Genomic DNA, 25,389 nt, shown 5'->3' with positions numbered 1-25,389 from the left:
CATCCAGAACAGAAATACCAATAAGGACAGACAGTCTGGAGTCACTATGGGTTAAGCTGACAGGAGGGGAAGGAGCTGACATCAAGTTGGGGCTGTACTATCGCCCACCAGGACAGCCAGAAGCAAATGACCTGGACCTGGAGGCCGAACTGAGGCAGGTGTGCAAAAGTGGAAGGGTGGTGGTTATGGGGTATTTCAACTATCCGGGAATAGACTGGGACATTGGGCACTCTAATTGCACGAGAGAAACCAAATTCCTAGAGGCGATAAGGGACTGTTTCATGGAGCAGCTGGTCACGGAACCAATGCGAGGGGATGCCACTCTGGACCTAATCCTCAATGGGATAGAGGGACCCACAAAGGAAGTGGTGGTACTAGCACCATTAGGGAACAGTGATCACAACATGATCCAGTACAAATTAAACATGGGAACAGCAAAAGTAAAAAGAACCACAACGACAGCACTCAATTTCAGAAAAGGAAACTACAAGGACATGAGGAAAATGGTAGGAAAAAAGCTCAGCAACAGCTCTGGGAAGGTGAAGACCGTAAAGGAAGCTTGGACACTGCTTAAAGGCACAGTGCTCGAGGCACAAGACCTGTACGTCCCAAGGTTTAGGAAAGGGTGCACAAAAAATCGAACTAGAAACCCAGCATGGATAACACCTGCAGTTAAAAAAGCGATAAGCGACAAGAAATCATCCTTCAAGAAATGGAAAAAGGAACCAACAAAGGAAAACCAGGAAGAGCACAAAAGACACCAGAAAGAATGCCATCAAGAGGTCAGGAAAGCAAAGAGTGATTATGAGGAAAGACTGGCAGGAGAAGCAAGAAACTTCAAACCCTTCTTCAGGTATGTGAAAGGGAAACAACCAGCCAGAGAGGAAGTGGGACCACTGGACGACGGAGACAGGAAAGGAGCGATAAAGGAGGAAAAAGAGATAGCTGACAGGTTAAACAAATTCTTCTCGTCAGTCTTCACCAGAGAGGATACATCCAATATCCCAGAACCCGAGGTGATTATAAACGGAGAACACGACGAAAGGCTGGTACAACTAGAGGTAAGCAAAGAGGATGTCCTCAGACAGATAGATAGACTGAAGAGCGACAAATCACCGGGTCTGGACGGCATCCACCCAAGGGTGCTAAAAGAACTGAGAAACGAAATAGCAGAGACACTTCGCCAAATATGTAACCTCTCCTTAAAAACTGGGGAGATCCCAGAGGACTGGAAAATAGCAAATGTCACGCCCATCTTTAAGAAGGGATCAAGGGGTGACCCGGGAAACTACAGGCCTGTGAGCTTGACCTCTGTTCCGGGAAAAATGATGGAAGCACTGGTTAAGGACACAATCTGCGAACACATAGAAAACAATGGACAACTGAAGGCAAGCCAGCATGGCTTCTGCAAGGGAAGGTCGTGCCTTCTTTGAGGGAATAAACAGCCAGGTGGATAAGGGGGAATCCATAGACATCATTTACCTTGACTTCCAAAAAGCCTTTGACAAGGTACCTCACGAGCGGCTACTTAAAAAGCTGTGGAACCACGGGGTGCAAGGGGATATCTGGATCAAACACTGGTTGGCAGGCAGGAAACAGAGGGTTGGAGTAAAGGGCCAATACTCAGACTGGCAATGGGTCACGAGTGGAGTTCCACAGGGGTCGGTGCTGGGACCTCTACTGTTCAATATATTCATTAACGATCTGGAGACGGGGTCAAAATGTGAGGTTATCAAATTTGCTGATGACACCAAACTCTACAGCAGGGTTAGAAACACGGAAGACTGTGAAGACCTGCAAAGGGACCTAACGAGACTGGAAGACTGGGCAAAAAAGTGGCAAATGAATTTTAACATAGAGAAATGCAAGGTCATTCATGTAGGGAAAAAGAACCCGATGTTCAGCTACAAAATGGGAGGAACACTGCTAGGGGTAAGTAACCTTGAAAGGGACCTGGGGGTGATGGTTGACACATCACTGAAACCATCGGCGCAGTGTGCGACAGCCTCAAAGAAAGCAAACAGAATGCTGGGCATCATCAAAAAGGGTATCACGACCAGGACGAAGGAGGTCATCATGCCGCTGTATCGTGCAATGGTGCGCCCGCACCTGGAGTACTGTGTTCAATACTGGTCGCCATACCTCAAGAAGGACATGGCGGTACTTGAGGGAGTGCAGAGGAGAGCGACTAAACTGATAAGAGGTATGGAAAATTTTTCATACGCCGACAGGTTAAAAATGCTGGGGCTGTTCTCCCTGGAGAAGAGGAGACTTAGAGGGGACATGATAGAAACCTTCAAAATCCTAAAGGGCATAGAGAAAGTAAATAAGGACAGATTCTTCAAACTGTGGGGAACCACAAGCACTAGGGGTCACTCAGAGAAATTGAAAGGGGACAGTTTTAGAACAAATGCTAGGAAGTTCTTTTTTACCCAGAGGGTGGTAGACACATAGAACGCGCTTCTGGAGGATGTGATAGGCCAGAACTCAGTACAGGGGTTCAAGGAAGGTTTGGATAGGTTCCTGGAGGATAAGGGGATAGAGGGGTACAGATAGAACTTGAGGTAGGTTATAAAAGTGGTCAGAAACCACTTCACAGGTCGCGGACCTGATGGGCCACCGCGGGAGCGGACCGCTGGGTGGGATGGACCTCTGGTCTGAGGCAACTTCTTATGTTCTTATGTTCTTATGTTTTGTACTCTTATATTTCTATGGCACTTACATGGCCTTGGTTTCACATGTGGACTCTCCATGGTGAGTTTACTTTACAAAATGTATCCTCCTTTCATCTTATGAGACTTGGCACCACTCATCTATCTTCCACCATCATATCCAGGACAATTCTTACTGTTCAATTAGGAGACAGGCACTTCTCACTTGCTCTGCTAACCTATAACTCCTGTTTACCAATTCCTCTTACTCCTACTGACCTTCCCCATCACAAGCCACTTAACCTCCCACCACCACACAAATCACTTTTCAGCTTTACCACCCCTCTCTTCCCCCACCCTTTTCTCAAACCTACAGCTACTAAACTAAACTAAACTAAACCTTAAGTTTATATACCGCATCATCTCCACGGATGTTGTGGAGCTCGGCACGGTTTACAAGAACTTAAAATATAGGAAGAGAAGGGAAAAAAGGTTTACATGAACTTACACTCTCTCCCTTTTATTCAGAGATCCCCACTCTACTTATATGCATCTTGACCATGGCATAGCCCCCATGCCTATCCCACACTCATCATATTCTCCTATTCCTTCTCTTGCTCTCTGCTGGGGACATCAATCCTAATCTGGTCCTCACAATCATCCCTCAGCCAACTCATGGGGATCACACTGCAATCTAACCAATTTTATTTCTGTTCCTCTCCTCCCCCATTCCTCCATGCCATTCTCATGTGCCCTGTGGAATGCCCACTCCATCTCCAACAAATTTACCTTCATCTATGATCTCTTTATCTCTAGAAAGCTCCACCTGCTAGCATTAATTAAAACGTGGATCTGCCCTGAAGAATCTGCTTCAGTTGCTGCCCTGCGTCATGGAGGGTACCTTTTCTCACAACATCTTACCCAGATGGTCATGGAGGTGGTTCTGGACTCATACTCTCACCGTCTTGTAAATATTAACCCCTTCTTCTTCCTCAATCTCATTGTTATCCTTCCTTTGAAGATCACTTCATCCATCTATTTGCCAACTGTCTCACAGACTACCAGTCATTTACTGACCCCCTCATAAATCCTTCTCCTCCTTCCACACTGACTTTGACTCCTGGTTCTCCTTCTTTCTTGAATCCTCATTTCCCTCCCTTATTCTTGATGACTTCAACACACATGCCTATGACCCTTCTATACGTCCAGGTTTCTTGCTTTAAAGTTTTCATATAATCTCCAGCTGTGCTCCTCCACCCCTTCTCACCAGAAAAGGCACTGCTTTGACTTCATCCTCTCCTCCAATTGCTCTATCACCAAATTCTGCACCTCAAATCTTACTATCTACGACCATCAGCTGTTAACATTCATAACTCATCATTCTCCCACCCCCAAACCAGACCCATACATTTAGGAACCTTCAGACTATTGATCTTGACAAGCTCTCTACCACTATCTCATCCCTCCTTTCTACTACCATGTCAAACAAGTCTACCAGTGAAGCTACCAATGAAGCTACCCTCTCCTATAACTCTCATCCTCTAGCGATACCCTTGCCCATTCCATTTCATGGAAAATATAGCCAGAGACAAAAAAAAAATTAAGCCATTCTTCCAGTATATGAAGGGGAAATGACCCATGAAAGAAGCAGTGGAGTCATTAGATGACCATGGAAAAAAGTGAGTACTAAAGGAGGACAAAGCTATCGCCAACAAACTGAACACATTTTTTGCATCTGTATTTACTGAAGAGGATATATCCAATATACCAGAAGCCGACAGGTTGTTCATCGCTTAGTAATTCAAATAGGTGATTCATCAAATGCTAATAAAAACTTGAAACTTGAAGTGAAGAAGAGAAACTGACAGGGTCAACGGTCAGTCTAGAAGAGGTATGCAGACAGATTGAAAGGCTTAAAAACAAATCCCCAGGACCGGACGGCATCCACCCGAGGGTAATCAAGGAACTGAAGGGGGTTATAGCTGAACTGCTTCAACTAATAGCCAATCTGTCAATCAAATCAGGAAAGATTTAAGAAGACTGGAAAGTGGCAAATAGATGAAAGGTGATGCATATTGGTAACAAAAATCATATGCTCAAATACAGGATGTCTGGAGAGAACCCCCAGGAAAGAGACTTGGGAGTACTTGTAGACAAGTAAATGAAACCGTCTGCAGCAATGCGCGGCAGTGGCATAAAGAGTCAACATAATGCTAGGAATGATTAATAAGGGGATCACAAACAGATCTGAAAAGGTTATCATGCCGTTGTACCGGGCCATGGACCTGGAACTGCATCCAACACTGGTCGCCATACATAATGAAATAGTACTACTCAAAAGGGTCCAAAGGAGAGCGACAAAAATGGTTAAAGGACTGGAAGAGTTGCCGTACAATGAGAGGCTAGAGAAACTGGGCCTCTTCTTTGAAAAGAGGAAACTGAGAGGGGACATGATTGAAACATTAAAGATATTGAAGGGAATTGACTTAGGGAATTGACTTAGGAGAGATTGTTCACCCTCTCTGAGGTGGAGAGAACCAGAGGGTACTTGCTAAAGTTAAAAGGGAATAGATTCTGTACAAACGTAAGGAAGTTCTTCTTCACCCAGAGTGTGGTAGAAATCTGGAACGCTCTTCCAGAGGCTGTTATAAGGGAAAGCACCCTTCAGGGATTCAAGAAAAGTTGGATAAGTTCCTGCTGGAATGGAACATACGCAGGGAAGGCTAGACTAAAATAGAGCAATGGTCTTTGACCTAAGGCTACCGTGTGAGTGGACTGCTGGGCACGATGGATCACTGGTCTGACCCTGCAGTGGCAAATCTTATGGTCTTATGTTCTTATGTAAGATGTGCCAAACCCCAGCCCTGGTGGACCCCCAAAATCCATTACCTGTGCTCCTGTGCCCAAGCTGCTGAATGTCTTTGACTTAAATCCTGCACATATTCCAATTTCATTCATTCCAAATTCATGCTGATGTGCTTCCAATCTACGCTCTCAAACCATTTAACTAACTCTCTTAGTGCCAACCCTTGCCATCTGTTTGCCACACTCAACTCTCTACTCAAAGTGCTCCACCTTCTATCCCCTCTTCACTTTCCCCAGACAATGGCAGAGTTCTTCCACAAGATTCACAAGACCCACCTTGAAGTCTCAACCATGTCAATTCCCCCACCACCCCTTCCAACTGTCCATTCTATCAACCTCCTTTCAACAACTCCTTTCTTCCTTTTCTGAAGTCATAGAAGAGGAAATTTCTTGCATTCTCTCCTCCTCCAAACCCACCACCTGTTCTTCTTATCTGATTCCTACCTACCTACTCAGATCCATCACTCTTACTGTAATCCCTCCCATCTGTCACATCTTCAACTTTTTGCTCTCCACTGCTATAGTTCCTGATGTCTTGAAACATGCCATAGTTAAACCCCCTCCTTATAAAGCCCTCACTAGATCACACATCCCCCTCCAACTACCACCCCATCTCCCTCCTCCCCTTCGTATTCAAATTACGCAAACGTGCTGTTCACCGCTATTTCTTCTCATATTATTCTTGACCCACTTCAATCGGGCTTTCACCCTCTCCATTCTATAGAAACTGCCCTTGCTAAAGTCTCTAATGATCTGTTCCTGGCCAAATTCAATGGATTTTATTCTCATTCTTCTCGATCTGTCTACTGCCTTCAACACTGTTGATCACTACCTCCTTCTCGACATGCTGTCCTCACTGGGATCCCAAATTTCTGTTTTCTCCTGGTTTTCTTCCTATTTCTCCAATCATAATTTCAGTGTATGTTATTGTGGATACTCATATTCTACCATCCCACTGTCTATTGGCATTCCCTAAGGCTCTGTCCTGGGTCCTCTCCTCTTTTTCATATATACCCGCTCTATTGGTACACTGATTTCCTTTCATGGTTTTCAATATCACCTGTATGCTGATGACTCCCAGATCTACCTCTCCACACCAGATATCTCTTCAGGAATTCAGGCCTGAATCTCAGCCTGACTGTATGACATTGCTGCTTGGATGTCTCACCTCCATCTCAAACTGAATATGACTAAAAATGAACTCCTTATCTTTCCACCTAAACTCACCTCCTCTCTATTTCTGAGGATAACTATCCTCCTCCCTGTCTTTTTAGCTCACAACCTTGGGGTGATCTTTGACTCCTCTCTCTTCTTCTCTGCTCAGATCCAACAAACCACCAAAACCTGTCACTTCCTCCTCCATAATATTATAAAAACTATCCTCTTCTCTCTGAACACACTACCAAAATCCTTATCCATGCTTTCATCACCTCATGCTTAGGCTACTGCTACATACTTCTCTCAGGCCTCCCGCAAACCCATCTCTCACCTCTTCAACCCATTCAAAATTCTGCTGCATGGATCATATTCTGCGAGAGCCACTATTCTCACATTACCCCTCTCTTCAAGTCACTTAATTGGCTTCCCATCCATTTCTGAATACAGTTCAAACTCCTTTTACTAACTTACAAGTTCATTCACTCTGAAACCCCAATATCTCTCTTCACCATATGCTCCACCCCGTGAACTCCGTTCATTGAGCAAGCCCCTCTTGTCTGTAATTTTCTCTTCCACTATCAACTCTAGACTCTGTCCTTTCTTTCTTGCTGCACCATATTCCTGGAACATGCTATCTGAATCAAAATGTCTTGCCCATCCTTAGCAGTATTCAAATCCAAGCTAAAAGCCTACTTTTTAAAACTGCTTTCAACTCTTAATTCCACTCACTGCTGTCAGATACCTATACCCATAAGAACATAAGAACATAAGAAGCGCCATCTCCGGATCAGACCTTCGGTCCATCAAGTCCGGCGATCCGCACACGCGGAGGCCCTGCCAGGTGTACACCTGGCATAATTTTTAGTCCACCATATCTTTATATGCCTCTCTTAAGGAGATGTGCATCTAGTTTGCTTTTGAATCCTAGGACAGTCGATTCCGCAATAACCTCCTCTGGGAGAGCATTCCAGATGTCAACCACTCTCTGAGTGAAGCAGAACTTCCTGATATTAGTCCTGAACTTGTCCCCCCTTAACTTCATTATATGTCCTCTTGTCCGTGTCAAATTGGACAATGTAAATAGTCTTCTCTGCTCTATTTTGTCGATTCCTTTCATTATTTTGAAGGTCTCGATCATATCCCCACGCAGTCTCCTTTTCTCAAGGGAGAACAATCCCAGTGTTTTAAGTCGATCCTCGTATTCCAGTTTCTCCATACCCTTCACTAGTTTTGTTGCTCGTCTCTGCACCCTCTCCAGCACTTTTATATCCTTCTTTAGGTAGGGAGACCAATGTTGGACGCAGTATTCCAAGTGTGGTCTAACCATTGCCCTATAAAGCGGCATTATAACTTTCTCCGATCTACTCGAGATTCCTTTCTTTATCATGCCCAACATTCTATTCGCTTTCTTTGCTGCCGCCGCGCATTGTGCCGATGGCTTCAGGGTCCTATCTATCAGTACACCCAGGTCCTTTTCTTGTTCACTTTTCCCCAGATTTGCACCCGACATTCTATAGTCATATTCCTTATTCTTACTGCCTAAATGCATTACCTTGCATTTCTCCACATTGAACTTCATCTGCCATTTCTCCGCCCATTTTTCTAGCCGACATAAGTCGCCCTGGAGTTCCTCGCTATCCTCCTGCGATCTAATTGCCCTGCATAGTTTTGTGTCGTCGGCAAACTTGATGATCTCACTGGAATTTCCTACTTCCAGGTCATTGATATAAATATTAAAAAGGATCGGCCCAAGTACCGAGCCCTGGGGTACACCACTAGTCACTTTCTCCCAGTTGGAGAACTTCCCATTTATGCCTATTCTCTGCATTCTGTTTTCCAGCCATTTGCCTATCCATCTTTGTATATCTCCCACTATGCCATGGCTTTGTAGTTTCCTGAGAAGTCTTTCGTGTGGAACTTTGTTGAATGCTTTCTGGAAGTCTAAGTATATTATGTCCACCGGCTTTCCACTATCAATTTGCTCGTTCACGGTCTCAAAAAATTGGAGTAAATTTGTCAAACATGATTTCCCTTTCCTGAATCCATGTTGACTGGGTTTCATCAAGTCGTGTGTGTCCAAGTGCTGGACTATGCTATCCTTGATCAGTGCTTCAACCATCTTGCCGGGGACAGACGTAAGACTCACAGGTCTATAGTTGCCCGGTTCCCCTCTCGATCCTTTTTTGAAAATTGGCGTGACGTTCGCTATCCTCCAGTCGTCCGGTATCTGTCCAGTTTTGATTGTCAGGTTTGCAAGTTTTTGCAATAACTCTCCAATTTCAACCTTCAATTCATTTAAGACTCTCGGGTGAATTCCATCCGGTCCAGGGGATTTGTCACTTTTAAGTTTGTCGATCTGATAGTGTATCTGGTCTAAGTCCACTTCAACTGTGGTGAGGCTGTCTTCTATTACTCCTGCAAACACTTTCTCTGCTTCAGGTACTGTTGAGGTGTCTTCCTTCGTAAAAACGGACGCAAAGAAGGAATTTAGTTTGTCTGCGATTTGTTTATCTTCCTTGATGTACCCCTTCCTTCCCTGGTCGTCTAGGGGGTCCCACTGCCTCTTTTGCAGGTTTTTTCCCTTTCACGTATCTAAAGAAGGGTTTGAAGTTTTTGGCCTTCTGGGCTATTTTTTTCCTCATAGTCCTGTTTGGCATCCCTCACCGCCTTGTGACATTTCTTCTGATCATCTTTATGTTTGTTCCAGGCTTCGGATGTCTGTATGTGTTCCATTTTTTGAAAGAGTCCTTCTTTTCTTTTATGGCTTCCTTCACCTGTATGGTAAGCCATGCCGGTTCTCCTTTGCCCGTTGTTCTCTGATCTTTGGAAATCCTCGGAATGTAGAGATCTTGTGCTTCTGTGATAGTATTTTTCAGTAGGGACCATGCCTGGTCTACCGTTTCAAGTTTGTCCACCTTCTTCTCGAGTCGTTTTTCTACCATGGCTCTCATTCGATCGTATTTACCCTTTTTAAAGTTTAAGGTGGTGGTTAAGGTTTTGGCATGTTTCTCTTTCCCGATGTCAAGTTTAAAGTTGATTACATTGTGATCACTCGTTCCCAGTGGAACCATGACTTCTACTTCTGTTATTGGTCCCGTGAGGCCATTTAGGATCAAGTCCAAGGTGGCGTTGCCTCTTGTCGGCTCTTTTACCATTTGTTCCAGGAAGCAGTCCCCTAGCCTCCAGGAACTTGGCCTCCTTGCCGCAGTTGGAGGTTGCTAGCTTCCAGTCTATCCCTGGGAAATTGAAGTCTCCCAATATAATTACATTGCCCGTCTTGCATTCTTGTTTGATTTCCTCCATCATTTCTGAGTCAGTGTCCTCCTCCTGTCCTGGGGGACGATAGTAAAGGCCAACTTTCGTATCTGCGCCATTTTTGCCAGGAATTTTGATCCAGAGTGACTCCAGCTTCTCATTCAGTTCTGTTGTAACTATTTCAACAGATCTATCCCTTCCTTAACATATAGGGCAATACCTCCACCTTCCTGCCCTACTCGATCTCTTCTATATAGTTTGTATCCCTGTAGTACTGTGTCCCATTTGTTTTCTTCATTCCACCATGTTTCTGTTATGCCAATGATATCCAATATGTCATGTCTTGCTAATGTCTCCAATTCTCCCATTTTGTTTCCTAGACTTCTAGCATTCGTATACATACATCTAAGTTCCCTTCGTGTTACCTTTTTGGACCTTTTACTCTTGGCTGTCCCTACAGGTACAATTACGATATCCTTTGCTGCTCCTGTGTTATCTCCCTTGTTTGCTGTGTGGTCGTCCCCTCCTGTGTATGAGATGTCCCTTCCTACCCACTGTATCATTTCCTCTACCATAATCTCCCCAAACCTGAGATGGTCTGTCTGTCAAATTAGATTGTTAGCTCTTCTGAGCAGGGACTGTCTGTTGTATGTTAAATGTACAGATCTGGGCACACCTTTCAGCACTATAGAAATGATAAATAGTAATAGTAGGTTGAGATAATAATGACTAAAACAACTATGGGACATGTTTATTAAAGTATGCTAGTTCTTGTACAAATTAGAAGCCAAAATCAATGCATCTAAGTTCAAAGGCTCCTATCATAGGACATGCCTCTACCATTCCCTACAGCTTTCGTACAGATAATTCTTTAATATCACTAATTAAAGGTCAAATCTGGGTTCCCTAATGTCACTCAAACTTCTTTAACAGTGGTTTAGACAGTGCATTCTACCTATCATGCACCAATTACCATAATAGTTTTCAATTGCTCTTCACCCATATCTTTTTAACACCCTGCCCCAACACCAACATGATGGTAGAGGCGCTGATAAAGGACCGCATCATTGATCACCTTGACGGACACAATCTGATGAGGACCAGCCAGCATGGCTTCAGCAAAGGAACATCTTGCTTGACAAACTTACTGCACTTCTTCAAGGGAGTAAACAAGAAGATAGTCAAGGGTGACCCAGTCGACATTGTTTATCCAGATTTTCAGAAGGTGTTCAACAAGGTCCCGCATGAACGTCTACTTCAAAACATTGCGAGCCATGGAATTGAGGGTAATATACTCATATGGATTAAAAACTGGTTGACTGAAAGGAAACAGAGAGTGGGGGTAAATGGACATACTCAGACTGGAAAAATGTCACAAGTGGAGTGCCGCAGGGTTTGGTATTTGGGCCTGTGCTCTTCAACATATTTATAAATGACCTGGAAATTGGTACTAGTGAGGTGATTAAATTTGCTGGCATTACAAAGTTATTCAGAGTAGTGAGGACATAGAAGGATAACGAAGACCTACAACGAGACAAAAACATACTCGAGGAATGGGCCATGAAATGGCAAATGAGGTTCAACACGGATACATGCAAGGTGATGCATGTCGGTAACAAAAATCATATGCATGAATGCAGGATCTCCGGTGCTGTACTCGGAGAGAGCCCCCAAGAGAGACTTGGGAATACTTGTAGACAAGTCAATGAAGCCGTCCGCACAATGCGCGGCAGCAGCAAAAAGGGTCAACGGAATGTTAGGAATGATTAAGAAGGGGATCACAAACAGATCTGAGAAGGTTATGATGCTGCTGTACTGGCCATGGTGCACCCCGCTTGGAATACTGCATCCAACACTGGTCGCCGTACATGAAAAAGGACATAGTACTACTCAAAAGGGTCCAGAGAAGAGCGACAAAAATGGTTAAGGGACTGGAAGAGTTGCCGTACAATGAGAGGCTAGAGAAACTGGGCCTTCTCTCCCTTGAAATGAGGAGACTGAGAGGGGACATGATTAAAACATTCAAGTTATTGAAGGGAATTGACTTAGTAGAGAAAGAGAGATTGTTCACCCTCTCCAAGTTGGAGAGAACGAGGGGGCACTCTCTACACTTAAAAGGGGACAGATTCCATACAAACGTAAGGAAGTTCTTCTTCACCCAGAGAGTGGTAGAAATCTGGAACACTCTTCCAGAGGTTGTTATAGGGGAAAGCACCCTCTAGGGATTCAAGAAAAGGTTAGATAAGTTCCTGCTAAACCTGAACGTATACAGTAAGGCTAGACTCAAATAGGGCAATGGTCTTTGACCTAAGGGCTGCCGCGTGAGCAATATCTCATGCCAGTCTGCCAGAGGTTTTTTTTTAATTATTGGCACCTAATCCACTTTTGACATATGGCATTAAAAACACACTCATGAACTGCTTCTAAACACACCTACTTGTGAGATCATATCCTAGTGCTGATCCTTATGACCCTGGGCAAGCCCCTTAATCCTCCAGTGCCCACCACTTTGAATGTCAGCTTTGAAATGCCAGTCACAAGAAAAGCGGTATACTGTACAAGTTCCCATTCCTTTTCCCCTTCTTAGTCTCTATATTTTGTGTGTCTGGGTTCTCCTTTGTTTCCACTATACTTTCCTGGCTGTCGAACTTTCTCTATGTGGGTACAGGTGACTGTGAGCTCAGTTCTGCTTCAGAATCTATAACCTGGCTGTTGGTAAGAGCAGAAAAATCAATATAAGGACATGTGGAGTTCATTGCTCCATACTCACCAAGAGCTTCTCTCAATACATTGTACATGTGGTCCTTCCTCTGAACCTATCTACATGTCATGCACAGTACCATCCCTATATATCCCAAATTATATCCTTGCACTATCAGAGAATATGTCAGCTGAATATGTCACCAAATATGTCAGCTGAATGAGTAGTGACAAGGGTCATTGGCTAAAACTATTACAGGCACTTAGAAGTAATATGAGACCTGCAGAAAATCACACTTCCTCTGGCCTACAATTTAATTTCAAATTGAGTGCTGGTGGGAGGGTACTGATTGGAAATAAGGAAAAATATCCTATTTGTATCGCACCATGTTCCCTGCTACCTCATACATAATTTGAAATGCTTTCTGCTGGCCTACACTTCATGCATCTATTGCAGTGCTAGGAAGATGCATAGGGCCACCTAAGCTCAACCAAGGCCACTTCTGGGTGAAACCACACCCACACCTAGCCTTGGGTAAGCTTAAGTGGCCCTACATACCTCCCTAGGCTCACTAAAGAGTCTACATTGTAGGTGACCTGCTTCTGGGTGGTTTTTTTAATGTGCATCCCAATTGGCTGATGCCATCTTTAATTGGGATGCCATTTATAGAATAAGCCCCATATTGTCTAACTGTGCTTTGCACTGATTGCTGTGTTTGCTGGGCTTAAAACAGAATACCTTTTCAGGGTTTTTTTTTTTGCCATCTGCTTTGGTTTTGTGCCTATAAAGAACATTCTGCCTGACTACTTTACATTGAATGCTTAACATTAGCATTCACACTCCAGCACCTGCAACTGAAAGCTAAACACCATCAATCAATCAATCACAAAACTCAATTTTATTGGAATAAATACATGGCCACAGCTTTATTATCTATCTTAATATTATCTCCACCCGTGTCCAAACCAACAAACCCACAATGCATATTTCACCTCCTGTTAAAAGTAGCTCCTGTTAAGCCTTTAAAATTATAGCATGCCCCCAAGCATGACCCACGGTGACACTAGACCAGACATGAGCAACTCCGGTCCTCGAGAGCTGGAATCCAATTGGGTTTTCAGAATTTCCCCAATGAATATGCATGAGAAACTAGAGTTGACCATATCTGTACTAGACCATGCTTCCCAGCCCCATAAGCATGACCCAACAGTTATGTCAGGCCATGCTTCCCTTTGCAACAGTGACGCCTACAAGTGTTATATTTTTAAATTTATTAACTGCTCGTCTCTCAGATCCAACTGGGCCAAACCCCATTTTATGCCCCACCCAAAGCTGCAACCACCTCCTCCAACCCCCAAGAGCTAAACCAAACCAAACCAAGTCCACATAAAACCTGTAACCATCCAGTAGACATTTTTTTAAACATATTTTAGATGTACTTTTTGAGAATGGACATTTTCCCTCTGACCACTTTGGGTGACTAGGGCCCTATGTCCAAACCAGATTTAGACATGTTTTGATTATGCCCCTCCACATATATATATGAATCTTACCTATTTATACCATCTATACATATACATATATTATCATTATTGCTTTTGTATTGTCATATATTCATCTTTTTGTATTATTTTTGAGTTTGCCCTTTTGTGTTCCAAGTAGGGTTAGTCTGATGTTTTCACCATGTTGCTATTCACCCTAAATATTTATTTATTTGTTAAATTATTCTGAGAAGATTATCATCTTTATTACTTTCTTAAACATTTTGATGTCCTTTTCTTGTTTTGTTTCTTCAGTAGAGAGTCCTGCCACATTACGTTCATCACTGAGAACATTTTGTTCCTGACACTTATGTATTTGATGTCTCTGAAGGAGGGTATTTCTAGTAGATATTCATGGCTCAAGCCATGTAAGGTTGTCTAGTCTAGATGCTAGGTATTGTGGTTCTGATTTGGAATACATTTTCTGCTTTTCTCTTATTTAATCAATGTAGCTACTGGGGAATGGCCTGTCAATCCATCACCCATATACTTGTTTCCCACTGTCTGCATAGTAAGCTGTGCTACATTGGCTTAGCACAAGGAATTTTGATAAAAGGTTGATAGCTCACTAATATTCTCTTTTTTGTTGTCTCAAGTAACTCTGTGTCGCTTTTCTTGCAGTCTCCCTCTCTCACCAACTTCTGAAGTACTGTCACTAATCTTTCTATCCATCAATATCTATTTAATTGATTAATAAAAGTAACAGTTGCTTACTTCTTGGGGATGGTTTAGAGTTTGAGGTCCTGCTTTGTCACTTATACCCCTTGAGCTTTTTGTTCCATACAACCTTCATTAAAGAAGAATAGGGAGAGGAAAGCAGCTAAGGGCACTCCATTCATCTGACTTGCTTCCCACATAGATGAGACTGAGACCTTTCATTCCTCTGGGAGGGATAGTAGATGGAAGCTATTGCTCTAGAAAAGGGGAGTTAATTAATTCAACCCTATTTTCAAGGTTTATCTCTCTGTTGTATCAGTATAAAATTGAATTTCTAGCAGTAAATCACATTATACAATTTCACAACTGAAGGTCAACATACATGATATGATCTAATATTTTAAATCATGATCTCACATTACATATCTCTGACCTGAGTAAATGCATTTCCCCACATGATTGCCTTCTCATTGATGGTGAAATCCTGCCCTGAGAGTGCATATGGGTTGTAACTTCCAACAATTTCATTCCTCACAGTCCCATTAGGTAGATAGACTTCATTTAAAAGTTCATAACCAGAGGAGAAATCACCATTCTCATCAAAAAAGATCTCTTCACCCATAATGTTCTTGAAGTGGACACTCTTCATATGATGATGAAGCTAAAGAACGAGAGATGGATTTTTAGCAATGATATCAAACTCATACAAATCTAACATGATTTTTCTTTATTTTCCTACATTTTGAAACATGTAGAAAGCACAGGAGCCAACATTTGAAAATGGGGGTGCTTAACCCATAATTTACAACAAATTTCCCCTCATCAGCAGAGAGAAAAAAGGAAAACAAAATACAACTGGAAGTGAATTGTAGTGATGATCAGCTTATGTTTAATGTTAAGAGCAGGGGCAGGGAATATGGCTAAATCAAAAGCTAGGGTCAGTCACTCTTTTCCCTCCCATGTCAGTATCATTCTCTCTCTTACACACGCACACTCTCACTCTCTCTTTCTCACATTTTCTCTCACTCATACTCTCTCGCATTTTCTCTCACTCACACTCTCTCTCACTCTCTCTCTCATACACAGTCTCACTCTCTCTCACTCTTCTCAAAATCTTTTACTCTCTGTCTCTCACTCTTACTGTCTCACTCACACTCTCTCACTCTCTCACACACACACTCTCTCTCTCACATTCTCTCATTCTCTTGCTCACTCTCTCTCACACACACACACACACACTCTCTCTCTCACTGTCTCTCCATTCAAGCTATTTATAACATTTTTTTCCAATCAGCCCTGTACTTCTCTCAACCCATTTACACCATGCTCTAGTCCCCCAATTTTGTTTTTATTTTCCATAATTTCATCTCCCACACCATACTCCCTCTCTACTTTTTAATTTTACTCCTTCAGAATTGGCATAATTTGATTTTTTTTATTTTAGTGCAGGTAATTAATTGCTCTTAGTTTGCTCTACTCCCTAAATCTTCTTTCCTTTTCACATTCTATTTCCCCTACACACACCAGCAAGGTCCAATGCACTTTTCCCTAGCTATTTGCCATGACGTGTATGTTTGGCTCACCCATCCCTTTAATGATTCCTAATTTTCACTCTCTTCTATAGGTGAGACTTCCTTTTGTTTGTAGATTTAACTCATCTTCAGTTTATGACTTCCCATTGACCTCAGGCTTGGATTATTTCCTTGCTCTGCTCTTCCTGGCTCCAGGCACACTTGATTTCTGGGACTGGTTCCTCATCCCCTTTTACACTGAAGCATATACCCTGGCACTCACAGATTCCAGACCAATGGCCACCTTTCTACCTTCATTAGCTCACTCTAAGCTTTAGAAGTCAAGCTAGGAACATAGGTTGAAACCTCAAATATTATATGCTGAAGGTATATGAGCAACACTGTTAGGGGTATGGTATAGTATAAACCTCCCCTACGTATCGTCTATATTACAAGTGCTTATATGCTGGATTTTCCAGGCCCTCAGAGGTGCCACCAGATGCTCAATATACTTTCATAGCAACTGGCTTTATGCCCCCAATCGTCATCGGGACACTGGTATATTTTATATAAGATGTACTATGCTTATCTTAATAAATTTTTATGTTTTCAATAAATAATTTTAAATAGTAATAAATATAGTGCTTAACTTAACGTGGGTGGTTAAGCCAAGAGGGACAGAGTACGCCAACATGTTTCACCCTGTTCAGGTTTCCTCAGGGCACAATCCCTACAACAAGACATTAGCTTTAATATTTGATATTATATGAAATCGCATAACATCAACCTGCATTGACACACGTCAATAGCTTACCTCAGACTGTAATACTCTTCGCGACGTGGCCACCCGAAATGTGATATAAGATGGCCGCGGCGTGTACTGTAGCTCATTAAATATTCTAAATCCCAGCTGAGACTGATGTCATCGGGCCAACCCGGAAGTGCGGGAATAACCGCAGTCCCGAGAAAGCACCGAGCTGGAAGGACTTTATGTTAGTATAAACACTCCTATAGATCTTGATGGTTTAAAACAGTGTATTAAAGACATGGGGATACAGTGAGACCTCACCAGAGAGATTGCCATTTGAGTTCCAAGTTGAGCCCGTGAGGCACTACTGTATTAAGTTGATAAATCCACCTCTGTTCTAGGAAATTTAACCGCTTCCAAATTACCCTCAGCTTCCTGGCTGTCAATAGTGTCTATAATGCGCCACCTGATTTGATCGGTGGTGTGCTTCTTGGCCAGCCAGTGTGGTACTAAAGGTGCTGATAGAGTCCCTGTAGATATCCGGGACTTGTGTTCATTTAATCTTAAATGATCTGTCCGTTTGGTACGTCCCACATAGGCCAGAGGGCACGGGCAAATGATTATGTACACCACCCAACTAGATTTGCAAGTGGTGTGTATTCTAGCTTGGATGGTACGTCTAGTGTGAGGATCTTGCCAAGTGCAGCCATCCAAGGTTGTATCACACCACTGGCAATGGGAGCATTTAGAGTGAGCTGCCTGATCTACAAATGGATGTACTTTGCGATTTAACAACTGTCCTATCGTGGTGCCCTTAGTGTACGCTATCAAGGGGAATTCTTCCAAACCCCTAAGGGCCCTAAGGATAGGCCAGTGTAATCTAATAGATCCTACTACACTCTTAACTGCATCTGAGAAAGGAAGCACACACACCAGTCTATTGGCTTCTGTAACCTGAGCCCTGTTTTTAAGAGTATCCTGAAGCAACAGTTCACGATGGGCATAGCGTGCCCGGAGATACGCCTTGTGGATGGCCTTTTCTGGGTAGCCCCATGCTCGAGCACGGGGCTACCCAGAAAAGGCCATCCACAAGGTGTATCTCCGGGCACGCTATGCCCATCGTGAACTGTTGCTTCAGGATACCCTTAAAAGTCTCAGCTGGGATTTAGAATATTTAATGAGCTACAGTACACGCTGCGGCCATCTTAGATCACGTCGCGAAGAGTATTACAGTCTGAGGTAAGCTATTGATGTGTGTCAATGCAGGTTGATGTTATGCGATTTCATATAATATCAAATATTAAAGCTAATGTCTTGTTGTAGGGATTGTGCCCTGAGGAAACCTGAACAGGGTGAAACATGTTGGCGTACTCTGTCCCTCTTGGCTAAACCACCCACGTTAAGTTAAGCACTATATTTATTACTATTTATTACTATATTTATATATATATTTATATATATATATATTTATATATATATATATATATATATATATATATATATTTATTACTATTTATTACTATATTTATTACTATTTATTACTATTTATTGAAAACATAAAAATTTATTAAGATAAGCATAGTACATCTTATATAAAATATACCAGTGTCCCGATGACGATTGGGGGCATAAAGCCAGTTGCTATGAAAGTATATTGAACTTCTGGTGGCACCTCTGAGGGCCTGGAAAATCCAGCATATAAGCACTTGTAATATAGAGGATATGTAGGGGAGGTTTATATTACACCATACCCCTAACGGTGTTGCAGTATATGGTCTTCTATAAAACACTTTCACACTCAAGCCTCATATACAAATTCATTGAGGGTATATGAGCATGCATTCATACTAAGCCACTTTATTCTGGGATGCCTGCAGGATTTTACTCTAGTAGCCAAGGAACAAGCATCCATCCCAAAGAGACAAGTTGAGACCTGGGATGTGGTTGAATAATTTTGCCAACAGAAAAGAGGGAATCAAGGATTCAGCAATTAAGCAAGAAGAGGGCCATGATGTCAAAACAGGAAACATACAGTGTGTGAGACAGCATGCCCCTTCTCCCCATCCTCAATACTGCCAATGTTCTACTGCAACTCTCCCTGTTGCAGCTACTGTACTAGTTCTTTAGGCTCACATAACCCAGTATCCTCACAATTTCTATCTCTTGTGGCATGTAATGGGGAATTATATTTTTTTAATTTTTGTGAGGAATGGGAACAGTGCTGTTCTCCATTCACCCACAGTTCAGTCCATGTAGCTTATAAATTTGAACCGTGAACACAAAAACTAAAAAAATATATTTTTGTTGCTTTTTCTACCTAGTCTCACCCCGTTCACCACTTCCATACCTTTCTTTACCCCTTAGTACTTCTTCCCTCCAATCTGACCTTCTATCTTCTCAGAACCATTTTCTCAGCCCTTCTCCCCATCAGCCCTTCCTCTTTGGATTCCACACAGTTCCTCTTCCAATCATCATCTCTGGATTCCACACAGTTCCTCTTCCAATCATCATCTCTGTTTCTATTTCTACAGTCCATCCCTTATCCCAGGGGTGTCAAAGTCCCTCCTTGAGGGCCGCAATCCAGTCAGGTTTTCAGGATTTCCCCAATGAATATGCATGAGATCTATTTGCATGCACTGCTTTCATTGTATTTCAGGGTATTTTTAGTAGGTATTCAAGTATTCTGGATTGCAGCCCTTGAGAAGGGACTTTGTACCCCTGCCTTATCTACTTCTCCTATCACAACTCATGCCCCTTCCCTAGTTTACATTTAATCCAGCTCTGCTCCCCCTTTTACAGTCTACGTATATCTCTTCCTTCAACATTTTTTCTCTCACAACCTTTCAGTGACTGTACAACTCTTTTCTTTCTCTATTTGTCTGTCAACTCCTCATTCCTTTCCCAGTGCCTCCCTCAGCACTTCCTCCTTTCCAGAGTAGATCAAGGACAGTGAATTGGTCTGACCTATAATGCTGATCCTTTCAGCTCCCTGCTATTAACCCCAGTGGCGTACCAAGGGGGGGCGGGGGGGCGGTGCGCCCCGGGTGCCAGCCCTGAGGGGGTGCTCCCGGCCTTGCCGTTCAGTCCCCCCCCACCCCCGAAGGACCGCTCGCCCCACTGACCAGGCTTAAACTTAGCTTCCTGCACCACCTGTGAAGCAGCCCGCAGCAGGATCGCAACGTCAGCGATTCCTGAGCTGCTTGGGCGCTGCTTCCTGCGCCACGGTCCCGCCCCTCCTCTGACGTCAGAGGAGGGGCGGGACCGTGGCGCAGGAAGCAGCGCCTAAGCAGCACAGGGATCGCTGACGTCACAATCCTGCTGCGGCTGCTTCATAGGTGGTGCGGGGAGGCCAGGGGGGCAAGCGGTCCTTCGGGTGGGTCGGGGCATCAGGGTGGGGTGGGCGGGCAGGCAGGCAGGCTTTCAAGGGGGAGGGGGGTGACAGGCAGGCAGGCAGGCTCTCAAGGGGGGACAGGATTTCAGGGGGGGACAGGCCTTCAGGGGGGGTGTGCAGACCTTCAAGGGGTGCAGGCCTTCAAGGGGGAGGGACAGGCCTTCAAGGGGGGGCAGGCAGGCCTTCAAGGGGGGAACAGGCCTACAAGGGGGTGGCTCAGGCCTACAAGGGGGTGGGACAGGCCTTCAAGGGGGGGGAAAGGCCTTCAGGGGGGTGCAGGCCTTCCGGGGGGTGCAGGCATTCGGGGGGGTGTAGGCCTTCAAGGGGGGGACAGGCCTTCAAGGGGGGGACAGGCCTACAAGGGGGTGGGACAGGCCTTCAAGGGGGGGACAGGCCTTCGGGGGGTGCAGGCCTTCGGGGGGGTGCAGACCTTCAAGGGGTGCAGGCCTTCAAGGGGGAGGGACAGGCCTTCAAGGGGGGGCAGGCAGGCCTTCAAGGGGGGGACAGGCCTACAAGGGGGTGGCTCAGGCCTACAAGGGGGTGGGACAGGCCTTCAAGGGGGGGGAAAGGCCTTCAGGGGGGTGCAGGCCTTCCGGGGGGGGCAGGCATTCGGGGGGGGGTAGGCCTTCAAGGGGGGGACAGGCCTTCAAGAGGGGGACAGGCCTACAAGGGGGTGGGACAGGCCTTCAAGGGGGGGACAGGCCTTCGGGGGGTGCAGGCCTTCGGGGGGGTGCAGACCTTCAAGGGGGTGCAGGCCTTCAAGGGGGGTGCAGGCCTTCGGGGGGGTGCAGGCCTTCGGGGGGTGCAGGCCTTCAAGGCAGGGACCAGCCTTCAAGGGGGGACAGGCAGGCAGGCCTTCAAGGGGGGAGAGGCCTACAAGGGGGGGACAAGCTACAAGGGGGTGGGACAGGCATTCAAGGGGAGACAGGCCTTCGGGGGGGTGCAGGCCTTCGGGGGGTTCAGGCCTTCAAGGGGGGACAGTCAGGCAGGCCTTAAAGGGGGGGACAGGCCAACAAGGGGGGGACAGGCCTTCAAGGGGGGACAGGCAGACCTTTAAGAGGGGACAGGCCTTTGGGGGGGACCCTGGTTTAGAAGTACACGGAGGGACGGGGGTGTTCAAAGAGACGTGCATATGCCAAACTTTGGGGGGAGGGGAAGAAATAATGGGTCTGAAAATAGAGGAGAGGGAGAGAGATGATGGACCATGGGATTTAGGGAGGGAAGGAACAGAAAGGGAGAGAAATTGGACACAAGGGATGGTGTGGAGGAGAGATAGAGATACTGGATAGGAGGGTAAATAGGAAAAGAAAGGGAGAGATGGTGGACTCTGGGGTGGTGGGGAAGGAGGGAGAGATGCCGGATGAAAGGGTAGTTAAGAAAAGTTGGATCTGTGGAGGGAGATGAAAAAAAGGAAAGATACCAGACTTCCTGGGAAGGGAAGGGAAATGGAAAGGGAGGACAGAGTTGGCAGATGGATGGTTAGCATGCAGAAAGAAGGAGACCCTGGCAAGCAAGTTATCAGAAGAAAACCAGAGCTTTGGACCAACAATATTTGAAATATAACCAGACAACAAAAGGTAGAAAAATTAATTTTATTTTCTGTTTTGTGATTATGTCAGATTTGAAATGTGTATCCTGCCAGAGCTGGTGTTGGACTGCAAACGTGAGCTAGGATTTAACAGAGAGAGGAAAAGTCCTTTTTGTTCTTTATTTTATTTACACCACAGCGCCAGTGTAGTTAGGAGAAGCCAAAGGGGGTGAAAAAGCTATAAAACCCACCAGGAGTTTTGAAAAAAATCACCCAACTGGGCAGGAAAATCGAATTGAAAAACCAATTCAATAGGCTGAATCGAATTGAATTTTTTTTTTCCTGAATCTGGCAGCATTAGTTTGCGCTACTGTCTTAGACTTTAGGACCTGGTATTGGGGAGAGATGGCATCCTCAGTACTTTATAATGCAAGTGAAACGAGGATTTGGTCAGACTTTTGAAGGGTCTGCAGAAAAAAAATATTGTATAGGCCGGGGACATGAGACAGCAGGAAATGGGAACTTTTCTTCCTTCTATTTTTGTGAATGGAAAGGCTGAGGATGTCAGAGGGTTCAGTTAAAATATGTGCTTTATAAGAAAATATAATAATGTGTTTTATAAAGTTTATAGCATAGCTGGCCTACCTAGAGAGGTGTTCCTAGTGGTGATGGTGGCAGCGTGTCAATGTGTTGAGAGGAAGAGGTGGTCTGGGAAATTCTGCTGAGCAAACTCCGGGCCCATTTCCACCCCCCAGTTAGTCCACTCCACTCAACTGGTTCACACACTGAGTGGGTCTTTGGGTGTTGTTTTGGGATCTCTTCCAGTGGTTTATCAGGATCTTCTTCTGGTCCAAGGAAGGAAACTTTGTTATCCTTAGCATTGACCTACAGAATATGTTTGTAACAGCGCTGCTTGTGTGGCATTAGGCTATGTAGTGATCGAAAGAAAAAACCAGACCTTTGCACATTTTTGCACTATATGGTGGGTGTATGAGGAGATTCACATTTCCTGCACAGCTAAGTCCATGTGAAGTTACCTTGTGCTGTATTTGACATCTAGCAAGGTCTCTGTTTGAAAGGAAAGATCTAAACTTAAAAATGAAGTGGCCAGAAGTTATGGTAAAAGCAGATAGTGTAGCTGGTTTTAAGAAAGATTTGGACAAATTCCTGGAGGAAAAGTCCATAATCTGTTATTAAGACATGGGGGAAGTGTCTGCTTGCCCTGGATCAGTAGCATGGAATGTTGCTACTCTTTGGGTTTTGACCAGGTATTAGTGTCCTGGATTGGCTACCATGAGAATTGAGCTACTGGGCATGATGGACCATTGGTCTGACCCAGTTAGGCTATTCTTATGTTATGTTCTCATCTGTAGGGGCCTTTGTTTTCACTTCTTATTTTAATGTATTTTTTTTCTGAGAACTTATCAGTGTTTTTTATAATGGGAACAAAAATGGAAGAGAATTAATGTGTGTGGGATGAGGGGGTAACTAATTTCTTCAGCTAAATAATTCAATCCACTTCAAAAGGACATAGGAGAACTCACGCACCATTCACACACCCTCCAAACAAAAACGTCAAAAGAAAAAAACTGTTCGACAACCTCCTAGCCTTTCGAGCTGCAACACTCGACCCCCCAACTCTACAACCAATTGACATCGACCACAGACTGCAAAACCTTCAGAAAGAAATAATAACCCTTCTATTCAAAAAACACATAAAACTGAACTGTCCCAAGCATCACCTGCAACTACTCCATATGTACTTCTGATGTCATGACAATTCAGACATAATTTATGTTATGTTTGGAATATAAGAAAATTTTCACTGCCTGTTTCTATTCTGACTATTTATTCCGTTTCATGGTCATTACAAAAAATATTTTTTTACATGTGGGGGGGGGGTGTCAAAAAATGATGGGCCCCGGGTGCCACATACCCTAGGTAAGCCACTGATTAACCCATTGCTCAGACATTCCTTAGCTAATTAACAGGCTTCATGGAGAGGCAGGACCAATAGCTTATAAGACATCAACTTTCCACTACAGCCTATTAGCTGGCTAAGGATTGTCTGACTAATACTGTTTCTTAAGTCACTAGTCCTGCCTCCTTTGCAGCTTATTGGCTGACTAAAGAAGATCTTACTAGTAGGCTGAAGAGGAAGGTGGAAGCAATAGCTTCAGAGTAGAGAATGACACAGGGAAAAAATATGTCCCTGTCACTGCCCCGTCCCCGTCCCACCGTCCCCTTCACCGTCCCGTCACCACCATTCCCTTCACCGCCCCATCACCATCACCACCATCCCCTTCACTGCACCGTCACCGTCACTGCCATCCCATTCACTGCCCCGTCACCGTCCCCGCAGCATCCATATAAGCCTCAGTACTGCAATATTTAGCATATTCCTTCCTTATAAATCAAAGTTCTGGCTGCTGAACTAGAGAAAGAGATGTTCAGCTAGCAGGGCTTTGTTTATAAATTTTTATCAACACAACTAATATACTACTTTATCCTAAAGCAAAAAAAAATAAATAAATATAATTTTTTTTCTACCTTTGTTGTCTGGTTTCTGCTTTCCTCATCTTCTCATTCAATTCCTTCTATCCACTGTGTGTCTTCTCTCTGCGTCTTCCATTTGCTGTTACTGTGCCTCTCCCTTCACCCCCCCAATTGGTCTAGCACCCATCTTCTTCCCTCCGCTCCCCTATAGTCTGGCATCTGTCTTCTTCCCTTCCAGTGTCTTCTCCCCACTCTGTCTTCCACATTTCCCTTCAGGGTCTGTTCCTCTCTACCCTCCTTCAATGTCTGTTCTATTCCTTTTCACCACCACACTTCCCTCCCTCCTTTACCATTTGTTCCTTTCTACCACCCTTCAGATCCTCTCGCATGGCCTATCTATCTACCTCCCTCCCTCTTATTTTCGTGGCACTTTAAAATGTAATTTGTGCAAGCTGCTGGAGCCTGCGCGCTCAGTCCCCAAACAATCTCACTTCTGTGTTCCTATTTTCCCCATTTCTATCTCCCCTATGTATCTGACATTGCCTCCCCCCATGTCCATATACCATCCCCATGGCATGTCCCCTTTATGTCTCTGTCCCTATGTCCCATGCACATAATTTCCTCTCTTTTTGTTACCTTCCTGTGTCCAGATTTCCCCTATCTTCCTCTTCCACACCAATGTGTCTCTTCTCTTCAACCCCATCTAGCTTCTTTCCCTCTTTCTTCCCCCCCTGTTTCCAGCATCTGGCTCACCTGCCTATCCTCCCCTTTCTTTCCTGCTGTGGGTTTCTTTCTCTCCCTCTTCATCCCCTTTGCCCAGAATCTCTTTCCCTTTCATTCCCTCCTTCCTAGTGTGAGCAGGGAACTTGCACGACCGGTTCAGCAGT

The 25,389-nt window shown here is 44.4% G+C and overlaps 1 protein-coding gene across 1 annotated transcript in view; it reads right to left on the bottom strand.

Annotated features, from left to right (window-relative positions):
• LOC117346168 (vomeronasal type-2 receptor 26-like) overlaps window positions 1-25,389 on the bottom strand; it is an 89,149-nt gene that overhangs the window by 12,144 nt on the left and 51,616 nt on the right. The window contains exon 4 of the mRNA XM_033915572.1: window positions 15,262-15,489. Coding sequence (XP_033771463.1) covers window positions 15,262-15,489 — 228 coding nt within the window. The remainder of the gene's footprint in view (window positions 1-15,261; window positions 15,490-25,389) is intronic.

The sequence above is a fragment of the Geotrypetes seraphini genome, chromosome 12 (genome assembly GCF_902459505.1).
Source record: "Geotrypetes seraphini chromosome 12, aGeoSer1.1, whole genome shotgun sequence".
Classification (NCBI taxonomy): Eukaryota; Metazoa; Chordata; class Amphibia; order Gymnophiona; family Dermophiidae; genus Geotrypetes; species Geotrypetes seraphini.
Note: the sequence above shows the minus strand (reverse complement) of the source record. Positions and strands in the feature narration are given on the sequence as shown.